Source organism: Myiozetetes cayanensis, unplaced genomic scaffold (assembly GCF_022539395.1).
Source record: "Myiozetetes cayanensis isolate MyiCay16 unplaced genomic scaffold, myiCay2020 scf3, whole genome shotgun sequence".
Lineage (NCBI taxonomy): Eukaryota > Metazoa > Chordata > Aves > Passeriformes > Tyrannidae > Myiozetetes > Myiozetetes cayanensis.
Window position 1 is genome coordinate 39,401,279 of NW_026087521.1, and position 15,138 is coordinate 39,416,416.

General features: G+C 36.1%; 1 protein-coding gene across 5 annotated transcripts in view; it reads right to left on the reverse strand.

The window, feature by feature from the left end:
* The window catches only part of PPP1R12A (protein phosphatase 1 regulatory subunit 12A), a 1,052,766-nt gene that overhangs the window by 942,796 nt on the left and 94,832 nt on the right, over positions 1 to 15,138 (reverse strand). For 4 of the 5 annotated variants that reach the window (XR_007630003.1, XM_050324436.1, XM_050324437.1 and 1 more), the window contains 5 exons: positions 12,937 to 12,953; positions 11,679 to 11,820; positions 10,907 to 11,011; positions 10,019 to 10,066; positions 5,696 to 5,746 (listed from right to left, as the gene is read on the reverse strand). Coding sequence is in view for 4 of the 5 variants with exons in the window: in XM_050324436.1 (XP_050180393.1) it covers positions 5,696 to 5,746; positions 10,019 to 10,066; positions 10,907 to 11,011; positions 11,679 to 11,820; positions 12,937 to 12,953 (363 nt within the window). In the remaining variant the exon portion in view is untranslated. Of the gene's footprint in view, positions 1 to 3,923; positions 4,074 to 5,695; positions 5,747 to 10,018; positions 10,067 to 10,906; positions 11,012 to 11,678; positions 11,821 to 12,936; positions 12,954 to 15,138 lie in introns of those variants that run through there. The other variant, XM_050324438.1, reaches the window with a different exon arrangement.

Sequence of the window (15,138 nt, forward strand, 5' to 3'; positions counted from 1 at the left end):
GGATTCTAGCAGCAGGTTTACACAGGAACTGTTACACAGGTAACAGCCTATTCCTGCACAGTGGTTACTCAATAACCTCAAGTGCACCTGTATGCAGGAGGTCTAAGTCCAGCTGCTGACCTATGTAACAACTGTTACACAACTTTTAATGATGAAATTTTCTTGGTACTAGTTTGTTTCCATTTTATTCAAGCAAATTCTACTTTCAATCCCATTATATTCAGAATATTATTATGGAACAGAAAGAACTGAGAAGTTTAAAAATGCTGGGTTAATTAACTCTGCACTGCACCAGAGGCTTCATTTATACCTGTCCTTGAAAGGATTCCTGTCCACACGGAACTGCAGACCCTCTCACAGAGTGAAGCACGATGGTGCACTGAAAATGACTGAGGTTATAGAACTCTAATTTATCTCCCTGCAAATACCGAAGTATGTGAAAAGAAGATGAGAGGTGATAATAAGAAGAAAAAAGTGGTCTCTACAAAAAAAAAAAAAAAAGGTAAAAATCATTCTGCTACCCTGGATTCCAACTCTGCTCCATTCTGGAGCTTACGGGAAGCCACCTAAATTGAGCTCTTCAGAGTCAGAGGGAAGCTTCCATTATAGTTAAGTGAGAGCTGTGCTCTGAACAGAAAGAGGTGTGAAAATGTTGATCACTTTCAATAGCCATGACAAGATGTTAGAAATTGGGCAAAACAAGTGATCATTTGGCAATATTGAAGTACTACTTGTATTAAGTTTCCTAAGCTGTAAAAAATAACTACTGTTGTCCAAGATAGGGGTCCTGTCCAGATCATATGCACATGCACCACATTTGTGCTTGCACCTGTAATATTAGGACAAACTTGGGGGTGTTCGATGGCCTTTATCAGCAAACAACGGAACAGCCATTTGTTCAAGCAAACCAATTAAAACCTTTCCCTCCTCTTTTTCCTTCTGTTATGGATTTCATACCAAAGGTACTGGGCAAAACCACAACAGCCTCATCTAGCCATGCCTGGGAAAGCAAGGGAGTCTGGTTTTGTTCTGGTTAAATAGGTATCTCGACAAGTAGTGTTGTGTATGCATTCCAGTGAAACCTCAAAGTAAATCCAGGAATGTCACAATCCTCTTTCAACTCACTGATTAGGGAGCTGCGGCCCATAATGCTTAATTACATACAGACAGACCCGCAGACTGGTATATTTTCTGGTGAACTATTTTAACAAAATAGCTTTAACATAATCTGGTACCACTATATACCTGCAAACTTCTGTAGATAGGTTTTAATCTTGATTAATAGGTAGAATTAAGAAAATATTTTCTCTTTTATTCTGAATCTGCTAAAGAATAGGGAAAGACTGGTAGGAGACAAAAGTGTTATATGGGCAAGAGGAAATGGCCTTAACTTGCACCAGGAGAGGTTTAGATTGGATAGTAGGAAAAATTTCTTCACCAAAACAGTTGTCAAGCATCGGAATAGGCTGCCCAGGGAAGCAGTGGAGTCACCATCCCTGGAGGTATTTAAAAGACAAGTAGATGTGGTACTGAGGGATGTGTTTTAGGGGTGGCTGTGCTGGGCTAATGGTTGGACTTGATAATCTTAAGAGGTCTTTTCCTACCCTAAATGATTCTATGAATAACATGAGATTCATCAGGAAGGATAAGCCCAACTAACCTAAAATACTTATGCTTCTTATCTATAGTAATCTCCACATACTTTAAACCTAGCAAAAACACTCACATAATTTTCTTGGAGCAGTGCATTTCTATGGTACTCAACCTTCTCATGAGGTGACAAGATACACCTTTACTGTCCAGGGGCAGGAAACAGCCTCCATTGCAGTAAGTCCAGTAAAATTACAGGTATATACTGCATTTAACACTCTAAATTCCGATTTGTTTCTCACTAAAATAGTGAAGTATCTTCCTGTGATGAGATTCTTGAATAAGATTAAAAGTGCACTATTTTGCCTGTCTGTATCGTATGACTAGCTACTACCTTCGCAGTGCTGTCATTGAGCAAATGATTATTCAATAATCACCTGACATATGTGGAGCCAACTCAGATCTATACAGTAATAATAAGGTCTGTGTTTGCTGGAGGATTTAACAGTTCTTACCTACAAAACAGCTTGGTGAATAAAGATTACAAAAAACTCATGAACTGTGAAGGCACCTGTTTAGATTACTCAGACACACTGCTATGGTTAAGCTACTATCATATTGTCAAGCCTTCCTCCTGTGTTTCCATCGCTTTTCTTTTGCTAGCCAGGCTCCTCAAGCTCCACAGTGACCTGCCATTGAAAACTCGCTCTACAGAAAGGAATAGTGAATATTTTTCTGTCGTTAACATCCTAAACTGGCTTACCATGGTTAAAGGAATGCCAGTGCTAGCAAAAAAAGATGGTATGGATGTGTAGATGTGGACAGCAGGCATTACATTAGCTCAACTGTGCTGAAAAACCACATTGTTAGCTGAGGCTGATGTAAGACAGGCTGCCCTAAAGGGACAGCTCTCCCTCCTCCCGCAGCAGCGTGATCCTGCTGCTTTCTGCATGTTAGTTTAGTGATGCAACAATGGTGGGGTAAGACGGATCAACTGTTATAAAGAATAAAGGGATTTGTTTTCAGCCAGGTCAGTGAGCTGACTTGACTTGATCAGCAAGGGTTAACACAAGGGGACATTAAGGAATGCAGGGCCTGGACCAGGAACAACTTTTCTATCCACATCCTATTGTTAGTCAAATTCCAGGAAGACACCAAGCCAAAAGAAAAAACTTCTTAATTTCATGCCTCTTAGTGGGGAAAACCTGAGATCAGATTCTGAGCAGAATGTACACTCATTGCCTTCCTTCTAAGTGGGAAGGTAGGTAGATGAGAGGAGGCAGTTTAGCAAGAGTCACTCTGCAGAAGGGTTTTATTTATTTCAACTACACATCTTAAAACTCACTGAAACCTGCAGCCTAGACAGCTGTTATATAAGAAGAAGAAGAAAGGTATATAGATTTGGTGTAGAATTAAATGACATTTCGTTCCTCATAGAAGTTTTGAACCTTCAGTGGGTTTCTGTAACAGCCTTGCAATAACACTGAGAACAACAGACTATTTTCCAAGATGAAACTCAAAACAATTCATTTTAACAGAAGGAGACAGAACCAATCTGATGCACTAGGCAGGTTTTTTTGTGTCTGTGTTTTTAAAGTCCATGCACTGTAGGACTCTCATCCATGACTGAAATGCCTACATATATAGCAATATAAATCAATAACTTAACAGTGCTAAAAACTGGATGTTTTAAGCTGTCTAGGTGTATACAAGGATTGGCAAGAACCACACAGGAAGTTAATATGTGAAAATAATAACTGACTTGAAATTCCAATACATTTCTGAAACAAAACACTCTGATCCCCCCTAAACACTAAAACACACAAATGTAAGAAATAACATTGCTAATGCAACTGTTCATGAATGCACAGTACTGAAACCAGTTCTCAAACATTCTTTTGTCAAGACTAGATTTGCATCAATTCTATGCACTTCACTCATAGTGCAGTAAGAAAGCTCAAACCTTAATTTCAGTTTCTTAGTAAACTAGAAGCAAAGCTATTTGAGCATTTACTCAAACATCAAAACAAGGGACTGACTTCAGTGTATGCTCATGCAAACTCAAATCCTTTCAATTGTAGCCAAGGTTTTAATATGTCAAAGGTCTCTTGGATCATTGCCAATTCATCTTCAAGGACAAGCTTCAGTGCTAACAGGGGCAATACCACACCATACCAACACATCTGCAACACCTGTAGTTGGTACACCAGACACCATGCTTTAGCCACACTTCCAGAACTGAGAAGCAGTAAGTCAGTTTTTGACACACAAGTGTTAATAGTAAAATTCTGCCCAAGCACAAACTGAGTGTCAACACCTGCCTGGCTACACAAAGGAGAAAGAAGAAATTACAAGTCCACAGAGTGGAGTTGCCTACAGGACCCTGACAACTTGGCAAGCACTCTGGTCAAGGCCCTATTCTCTGTCACCAGTCGCTCATTTATGCGTCTCAAAGATTGAATCTGCTTTATTTGTTGCAGGTTCTGCAGGAATCAAAGAAAAAGGAGTGAAAGTGAGGAAAAAAACCCACATGTATATTATGTTTAAAAGAATTAAAGATGACTAAAATTGAAAGAAAACTTAGAAGAGACAGCCCCTTTTAAAGTAGATAAGTTGCTGTGAAAGGAAAGTATCAAAGAAGTGGCACATTCCTGAAAAGTAATCTAAGAACCAGCAGTGATTAGTCACAGTTTTCCAAAACAGTTCAGGATGCCTTAACAATGAGAGCTATTCCTGGAATTCTTCACTTAACATCCTAATTGCACAAACTAAATCCCCTATTCAAAAATCTGTAGATAATGACACATTTAACATGCACTTGTACACAACCGTGCAACAAACAATAGGAAGAGTATTTAATCTTTAATTCAGAACTTTCACCTACTGCTTATTGAAAATAAGTTTTTGAAAAAAAGCAATATATTAGCATTCTTTATTTTTACCCGAAATTTTTCCGTAACAGGAATTTACAGGCTGATGATAGAAGCTCACATCCTGTCTTCCACTCTTTGACAGACAATTTTCCTCTGCTGTAGTTTGCTTTCTAAGTATTTAACTTATGAAGACCCCTGAAGGAACCACAGACACTGTGTCCTTCCTTACAGTAAAGTATCTTGGTCTGAATCCAAGGTTGCTAGAGGCACCACGGTTGCTGTCTGCCTACATCTGCCTGTCAGCTTCAATTGTTTCAGCAGAACTTGGTGCATGTATTTTAATGAAAAGTATTTGGAAGTTAATGCTGTTTCCAAGCACAAGAGGGAGCTAAAAAATGAGCTTGAAAGGACACTTCTTATTAATCAATGACAAATATCAAATGTCAAAATAATGTTACTTTAATATTTCATTTTAATTCCATCACTTTGGTTGACTATGCCCAATAATAAAAAACAAACCCACCAAATTTCTTATCCTTCTTAATCATATCAGAGAGTTTAACATTGATAATGAGGACTGGTTAAAAAAAAAAAGCCAGAAATTAAATTTAAGTAGCATTTTGCTTCTGGGATTCACTTGATACATAGTTGAAAACAGAAATCAATAAGGTAAATGTTACTTATTGGTCAACATCTGAAATCTATCTACTGTTTTTTGTTAACTAAAATCTGATTTTTGTTCACACTATAAAAATGGAAGTTTTTCTTTTGATATTGTAACATGCTAATTAATAATTTATAGAAGATGAGATAAAGACTAAAGCTACATTTAATGCTTAAGTATCTATGGAATTATATGCTACCACTATTTATAATGATGATATTTAATAACAGTAATTAATAAGCTAATAAAACTTGAGAGTATCACATCAAAATCACAGACTGCAATTCCATCTTGAAGGGGTCAAGATATGTTCCACTCCAACCATCTCTCAATGTTTCTTGTTAACCAATATGTTACAGAAGCCTAGGACTCGGCACCTTCTCAGTCTTACCCACACAACTCCTTACGCCAGCTTTGCTACAAGCTGTATGACTTATGTATGACATGCAGATCGAGCTTAGTCATTTTCTAGTGACATTACAGAGACCAGTAATACTGCCAGACTACACCTTACTGACATAATAATACACTTTGTTATTAATAGTTCAATGTGTAATAATTTACTTACTTTCAGTTCCTCTTCCATTTCAGATATCCTTCTTTCTAGCGCTCTTCTTTCCTAAATCAGAAGGTATGTGTTAACACTGAACAATACAATTTTTTAAAAATTACAGCTTCTAAATACTGTGGTAACAGTGAAATACTTCAAGTTTCAAAGATCATACAACCAAAAGCATAGTGTGGACAGGAAACTTGTGATGGCAGTGATATATAGAAACTTTGTCAATACGGAATTTTAATATCTAAGGAGGAAGAGATATAGAAATTTATATCAAGTCCTGCATAATATATCCTTATCCTTTTCAAAAATTTAGACAGGTTGTAAGAACTGCTTGTTTGGATTTATTTTTCACGAGCTAGGATTTTTAAGAGCTTAATATCCAAGAAATGCAGAAAATGATCAGAAACAAACAAGAATATTAAAAGATACAAGCACAAAATTGTGAGCTTTCATAGACAAACATAGTTGAAACATCTGTCTCAGCTCAGTGGGATCTGTCCACACCCCGAACTGCAACCTAGTGTTGATACACCCAATTTACATTATAGGACGTGGCTAAGTTCCAAAGAAATCTAGCTATGTAAGATCACCTGCTTCTTGAGTAAATGTTTCCTGAATATTTTCTGCGTTTCCCATATAGTTTTATTTTGTTTTTATTTTCCTTTTTACCTGAGAAGCAGGAGAAATGATCCTGTTATCCTGTTTATGGACCTTGATTATATTAACTACACAACCAAGCTAGCTTCTTGAAAGCTAGCTTAGTGTTTTCTACACTACACTGCAGTCTGCAGTGCAGACACACAGCCATATTTCTAAATGACATTATTTTGTTTAAACCTATTTTTCAACACATCTGACAGATGAGCAGTTAATGCAATAGAATTTGGGGTTTATAGCTTGATTGCTTGCTTTCCTGTGTCAGACAATGCAGTGTTTCTCATTTAAAAGCAGCTGCAGTTATCAGTACTCTACATTCAGATTTTTCCAGAGTGTGAAAGGCAAAAGCAACAGATTATTGCGAAGTGGACATATGCATCTGCATACAACAGTGTTATGCAAACAGCAAGCAGCATTGACTGAGGTGTGTAAAACTTTGGTTAGATCATACCGCCCAGTAGATACTGACTCTTGCCGGCCACCTTTCAGATATAAATCATTTGAATTTAGTTTAATCACAGTGCAGTTATACCCCAACATTTTCCCATTATAGCAAACAACTTTAATTTTTATCAAAGCAATGTATTACTGCAGTTTTTAGTATATAATGTACTCAACCCCTTCGAGTTAAGACCTTTCTCATAAGGATAGTAATGGGTATAACAAATACCAGCAAGTTAACTGATGTAAGTAACTAACAAAAACCCCACACCATTTTACATTACTTAGAATTATATCTAGCTTTATGGAATATCAAGTATTATGTCTTCTTATATTAAGCAATATTCAACAATTACCTGCAATTACCAAGAGATGAATGGATGAATGATCAGATAAATTTCAAAATTTCAGGTGAATAGTTAAGCCTTTTGATGCATTTGCTTAACTATTAGCAATAAAAGCCAATTCAATAAAATCTTTATTTCATTAACTTTTTATACTTCACATTATATAAAAGAAACAAATGGACTGGTCTAGATATAAGATTCTTTGTAGAACCGTATTGTTCCAACTAGCTGAAGCTATGCTCCTCTTTTTTGCTGAACTGCTTATTCTCCTAGGAACCGGCTCGAGGAATGCCAACACATTGCAGTTCTGTTGGTAAGATTTGCCAGTATTATTTGATTAGTTCCTTGACTCAAAGAAAGGGTTTGAAATCTATGCAGTCTAAAATTTTATGATATACTTCCACAACTCTGCAAGGTATGCCAAGGAACATTTGTAACTTGCTAAAAGGAAAAAATACATGCTAGTCTCTCAGCTTATAAAATACAATAGCTTATTTGTATTTACCAAAGCAACTAGGAGCTACAGGTTTGTGCAGTGAGATTGAGGTACAGGAATACACACAATTGACCCCAGAGTTATACAATTTCTAAAAAGTAAAACCAAACATATGCCTACATATATTCATGTATTCAGTAATACAAAAAACCACAAAAAATATGTGTCTCCAAAACCCAAATTCCCAGTTTAGGAATTCTAAATTTGGGGAAAATTGGTTAAAAGGACCTACAGTTTTCTGAATTCTAATCCAGACTGAAATATGGCAGTTTAAGTTTTTTACCATATCATACAAAATTCTGCAAAGCATATTTATCAGAGTGACAGGTTGTTAATGAAACTCTTATTTTTGCCCATGTATTGCTAGGACCTTGCATCTTGTGATCCAATCTGTACCCCCATCCCCAAGGAAACAGCCCCTTTCTAAAGGGGCTATGTGGTAAATAGTTCACAAATGAACAATATTGACAATGCATCACCAAGTCCCATCATCAAAACCCACTTCTGAAGGTTCAGTCCAAATCATATTCAAAGAGTATTTTCTAAATTTTACTACTGTGCAAATACAGGTTTAATATATATTCCTATTTTCTTTACTGAAAAGGTATGTTTCAGCTTGAAAATGTCATGGTTCAAAGATGCCTTCAGGTTTTTCTCTGCTGGCCTCTTTTATTTGTTCCAATTCCCCCCTACCCCATGTAATTTATATAAACATCTCTGGTTTTATATTTCATTGTAGTGAATTCATATACTTGGATAAGTATACTTACAAACATTCTACAATATATTCCTGATTTAAATTCTTGTCCAAAAAGAAAATTGTAATTATAAAGTACAAGGAACATCTAAATCTTGTGTAAAACATGTTTCAGCCATACACCATTATCATCAAGTTAATTTTTTTACCTGTTGGCTTTATTACTAATATATCTAGGAAGAATAAAATTTCTGAATGACATTTTACTGTTGGATTAAAGAATTTCTAATACAGTCAATTGTTTTAATGAAATGGCCTATTTTGGGAAAAAAGTAAAGCACTAATTTAAAACTGAAAAAAAGTCTATCTATGCAGTAATCCATACATTACTATGGAATGTAAATAACAATGGATGCAGCTAAATCTATTAAATAATTAAATGTGCACTTGTGTGGCTGTGATAGCAAGCACAAAACCAATTAAAGCTGCTGATGAAACTTTTCTACTGATGAAATCACTGTCAACAGTAGGATGTCCAAAAAGTCAAGGAGAAATAGGTGCTAAAAGGCTGTTGCAATTAACTAGGTAATGGAACTTCAGGAAGTGCCTGAGAGTATTTCTGCATCTTCATGTGCTCCTATAAAATCTACCAATTGTTTGTTTATACACCAGACAGGCTTGTAGAACTAAAACTTGTGTTCTAAACCTAAAATACTGGAAAGCAAATACAAAAGGCTAATGAATGTAAAGATTACCAGGGATAAACAAATGTTTACCATATCACTTATTACTGTCAAAGTCCATTTGTGGTTTTTTTTTTTTTTTTCTGTTTTAAGTTTCTAATGTGTCATTCCAGGATCAAGGGAGAAGAAAAGAACATGTGGTCATAGCCACGAAGGAAGCCAAGACCAACACAAAACCAATGTAGTTTGCTTTACACTGCTGTGAAACTAAACTTTTATAGTGTTGGATTTTAAACTAGCATGAAACTACAGCCTAAAATTATCATATGCCCAACTTCTGAAATAATTCCTCTAGTCTATCTCACATAAGAATTTACTACATGACTTCTTTCCCATTCAATTTAGGGTTGTCTTTGACCCAGATGCCCCTTTTCTTACACTGGCTACTCATTCTTCTCCTCTCCCTCCCTGCCCCACTGTCATACTCCCTCTGGAAAAAGTTATAGTGTGAGAAAAGAGAGAGATAAAGATTATTTTTATATCATTTGCAAGTTTAAGGTCTCATATCTGCAAGGTACAAACAGCTATTTCATTACCAACAATAACTGGTGAAAGAACACAGGTGCCTCTGGAAAGCTCTGAGGAAATTAAATTCTCTTGGAAATGCATTAGAAGATGAGACACTCTGAATCTGCTTAACCCTCTGGAATGCCAACATTGTTTTGGATGAAATGGAACAAGCAGCAGATCCCTGGAGGGCAGTGGGGTTTAGAACCTGGTTATCATGAATGAACAGGCAACCTGAAGGCAATTCTTAAGAGTAATTCCATCTCACAGTATCTCACATTCATTGCCACTTTGAAACCTAAAATCCCAAAATCCTCTAAAAAATGCAAGTTATAAGAAAGTCTTCTGTTCCCGCTAAACTATATCCAAGCCATGGGTTGCAAAACAAACTAAACCAAAGTCTGAATTAGAGTACTTAAAAATTCTTTGGCAGAAACTCACCCTTTTCTCCATTTCCAAGAGTGATCTGTCAGCAAATCTTTCTTGTCTCTGAAACACAAAATTAATGTGTTCTTAAACAACACAGAAATGAGGAAAAACAATTAGACTTTTTTGTATTCTGTCTGAAGTACGTCTTCAAAAGCATTTTAAAATGTGTTCAGGGAAGTAACACTGAAATAAAGAATGAAATGGATTTATTATGAACTTCCTCTGTGACTATCCCTTTATTTAATCACTACACAGCCTCAAAACAAGTATCTTTTAAGTGTTCTTCACTGACATTTATGCGGTAAACATGGAAGACACTTAAGAACAGGTAAATTGTGGTAAGCACAATCCGAGAATACAAAATACTCTTTCAATAGCAATTTAGGACAAATCTAACTTTTGTGTATATGTTTAGTATCACTGTATGCAGCAGTGTTATCGACAGCAGTTATCTGTAACTGGAATGCACTATTTGCTCTTCATTTCCAAGATAAAGCTATCTAACCAGCCAGGAAGAACTGGCAGTTACGCCAAACTGCCAGCAGGCTTATGAATTAATCAATCAATCCTGACTGTTTGAATATAAGCTTAACAGTGTAGAAAGTGTTTATTCCTACCCTCCAAAGAAGTTGCATGCAGACACATGCTGGCAAGAACCACTACTACTTAACTAGGCAGGAGGAAGTCTCACACATTCTGTTCACACCTGAAGAGAATCCTGTGCTCTTTTCTCCTTAGAAACAGAGGAGAGGTACTCTTCTTCATTTCCATTTTTGGATAAAAAACAAAGCTGATGCCTAGTAAAGAGTGGCCTAGTGAAGAGTGTCCCATAACCTGGGGTGCTTCCAGTTTACTGTCTACTTTGCCAGCTCAGTACATACTTCTTTGTTTTATACAAACCTGAGTGGTCTTCTCTAGCTGTAGCTTAAGATCTGTGAGTTCCATGTTGGTGTCATGTAACTGTGCTTTCAGTTTTTCATTTTCAGCTAGAATCTGTTCATAAAGCTAAGAGAAAACATTCATTAAAAAATACCAGATAATAATTCAGTGAGATTAGCTGAAAAACTTTAAAAGCATGATTGAACTGCATGTAAAATTAACAAATACATTAATAGTGTAAAAAGTAAAATAGAATTAGCAAGCACTGTAAAGAACTGTTACCAAATATTTCTAGGAACAAGTAGCTGTTGCATATGGAGCATAAGACTTACCTTACTTATATTAAAAATACTTGCCACTTTTTTTCTTTGACTTCACATATTATACCACCACAGTAACCTTTTCAACAAATTCTTCCTCTATTTTAAAGCAAGATCTAAACATATTTTCACCTTATACTTATGTAAGCTAGCAAACATATAAAATAAAAGGTTTCACATATGCACAAATCAGCTTTAATGACACAATAAAAAAATATAATGTGATAGTATTTGTCATAAAAAAAAGGATCTTGTTTCCTCTGGGTTTCTCCCATTCCTTAAAGAGAAAAGTGCAAAAGCCAGGAGCTATTTTGCAAATGTGCATTTTCCCCCGCTCTAGTGGTTGCTCTGCTTTCCATTCAGCTTAGTTGCTTTAAGTAGCGTTTGTGATGCAATGTGAGATTATTTGCAAACAATTTATGAAAAATAGTAATAAAGTTCTACTTCTGCACCAAAACTATTGGATCAGATACCTTCTTAAAATCAGGGCTATCTTCTTTTTCTAGCCTACTGGAGTACGGTTTTCGATCTTCAAGATAACTCTGTGACCCTGATCGTCCTTGCGCCGAATCATAGCGATCACCTGAAGACATGCTGAGGGATCCCGTATCATATCTGTAAAAGGAAAGCTCTCATTTTAATTTACCTTTGCGCACAAACAGAGACCACTCACTGTATCAAACACTCTGAGTTTGCTGCTACCCAGTTGAAGACAACCAAAAGCAATTATGTATTTTATTTAGACCACTACCTTCTAATTTGATGCAAATTTAATTTTTACATTCCCTCAGTACTGCAAACTTCTCTGTGAATGTGTTTTCAAATTGTTCAGTCTGCAGAGCAACATATACAGAGAAATATTTTCTATTAAAGCATTTAATTCTAGCAAAAATTCTTTATTTATAAACATAGACATATTCTTTAAAAAATGTATTTGCATAATTGAAGAGTTTTTAAAAAAGTAATCTCTAAAATACTGGCCTACATGAATTCTCAAAGTTTTATTACAGAAACCGAGATTTCAAAACTTCATTGTGAATTCTAATATTTCAGTAGAAGTAGTTTATGAAACAAATCTTCAGCAGCCTTTATACTAGTAATCACTAAATTACAACTGCTATTAATAAAGTTTAGACTCATTTCACACTATTCCTTCTTCACTAATTATGTGCTAAAGCAGTTTTATTTAACAGATTTTCAGCAGAGACAGAACATAAAATCCATTAATTCTAAAGGTCTAAAAAGAAACCAAACCCTTTAAAAATACTATTTCAGCATTTACTTATTAACAAATCCTAAGGAAATATGATTTGCAGAAGCTGTAGTACTTTTCTTGAGGTTACACAGAAAATTCTCTGTAGGTATTCTAAAAGAGGGGCAACAAGAACCTCTTGTCTTCTTTGTAAAAGCTGACTCCATGCTGATAAATCCATGGGGACTAGGACTGCATCCACTAAATTCTACAAAATGCCTGCCTTCAGTGCACTATAAATACAGAGTTCAATATATTCCCCAGAATGGAGTATTCCACCCACACACAGAAAAAAAATGTCAGTACTGTAACTTTACAATCATATTTCATACAAAATTTAAGTACCATTACAGCCCTTTAAAGCTCAAACCAGTTTAACCACTGGGGTTATGCTGAATTTGTACGTAAAGAACTTAAAATGACTATATGTGGACAAAACGTGTAACAGTTTTAAATTAATCTGTTTAAACTGCACATACCTTGAAATGCTATCACTCTGAGGTGAGGAGAGGTAAAAAAAAGAGAAAAAGAATAGATCAGTCAGTAATCTAATTTGGTACATTATATAACAATCTGTGAACAAGTACAGCTAAACAACTATGTTAAATGAACATGCTATCCACCACTAGGTATAGTCTGAACATTTTCAAGCTTCAATTTTATTATGTCTGGAAAAGAATAGAAATATGTGATACAATGTGCTTGCCAAAATATGATTTACAAGGATTTAACATGAACCTTACACTCTAAAAGTCTTGAGTGCCCTAAACATTGGAGTGATTTCAGCAGTCAGTGCATTCTGTTATTCGCCTGCCTGTTATTAAAGGCATCCGAACTGTGTTCCCTGAATTCACTATTCCTTCCTCCTCTTCTCTAAAATAGCTTTAGTAACTTCAGCTCAAACTAATGATATAAATAAGGTTACAGGATCACTGTTTCAACATAGCATGACTGGAAACAAGTTACTACACCACCAACATAAGGAAGTACTTATTTACTTAAATTACATGGTTTCATTTTTTATATTACTTTCATTCATTCATTCCAGGTGAATTCAAAGGCACAAAATTCACTCACTTTATTTGACAAGTGAAATTTAATTAGAAGTGATGACGTAAGAGTGAGGGAGTGCCCTTTAAGCATTACATCAGTCATACAAACCTTTTTCTCCTCTGGGTGGTTAATACAGATTCATAATTTATTCCAATTATAACAACAACCTTGAGTGCAGACATTTCAGTCAAGAAATTCTGCTGATGTATCATCACCTGGACATCCTCCGATGTTATTCCCCCAGCAGTGGCTGAAGCCTTCCCACAGGGTGTTTTCTGGGGAGCTGATGTGGCTTGCTTGGTTTGTTTTATAGAAGGAAACCAGATTTTCAATATGCAGAGTAAAACAGCCATGTTCTCCACAATACACTCCATTTCCCCTTTGACACCTTGAAGTACATTTACTGCACAGAAGATATCAAAAGTGCATGCTGTAGCCTAACCACTCCTAATAAAACATTTCTATTTTCTGTTAAGAGTATGAATAATGTTGAGAATTAAGAGATTTTGTACAATATGTTGGTGTGGTGGCACCAGTTAGGTGGCACACACCTATACATAAATAGTTTTTAGGCTACTGGCCACAAGAAAACTTACTCTCACCCTGCATTATCCATCCTATGTGTAAGTATGATCAGTGTGAGATTACAGAATTCCACCATGTAATCAACGACCTACAAAAATCCCTTTTCCACTGATTCCTTCTCTGGGTGAGAATAAACAGAGGAATCTTTGTCCATTAAAACTTTAGTTTTCTATTTTTACAAGGACAGCCACTATGAGAAGTAAACCATTCCTAAATATTTCTTAGCAAACACGCTTCCTAAAGGTTGTTTTTCTTTGCTTCTAGTGGACTCCCCATGGTGCCGTGGGAATGTGAAAACTTTCCAGATCTCCATTCCCATGCTGCACTATAGCTTCCCAAACGGAAAGGCAAGTTATTAAGTCACATAGAGACCATCTTAGAAACAAAATTTTCCAGCTACACAAGGGGACAAAAAAATGAACTGCTGAGGCAAGAGAGCAGTAATTACTACAGGCAGGAAAACACAAATGCAGCCCATTCCTGCTCTCCTAGTTGAGGCTGGGAACCTGAGAAGCCAGACAAGGACGCCGTAATCTTCAAAAAACTGTCCTTCAGCAATTTTGTGTTCCCCAAAAGCTGTAAATCCCCGCTCCTGCTGCTTCAGCACCATCCTGCCTCCATACCTCACTGAAAGAGCCTCACATGTCTCAAGCACATGCCTGTTCTTGCTCCCCTCACTTTTCATAAAATGCATTTGGGTTTTGTTTGGAGGTTTTTTTGTTGGTTTTTTTTTTTTAGCTCTTTACATTATTTTCTCCTTCAATTTCAGTCAGTTCTGCTCAGTTCAATTTTTGACATTTGACAAAAAACCGTGAAAAAGTGTAACTGAGAATACGCAAACTTTGCATAAAGTTTGTCTGAGGACAAATGATGCCAACAAAGATATGCCTGTGCATCCAAATCACATGAGATGGGTGTTCTTTGTACATAGAACTGAGCAGACTGAGCAGCCACAGTTACATTGGCAGTAGAAAAGCAGTAACAAAAAATTAAAACATACGTATCCTTATCTACATAACCTGGCCCTGCATGTTTCTGATCTG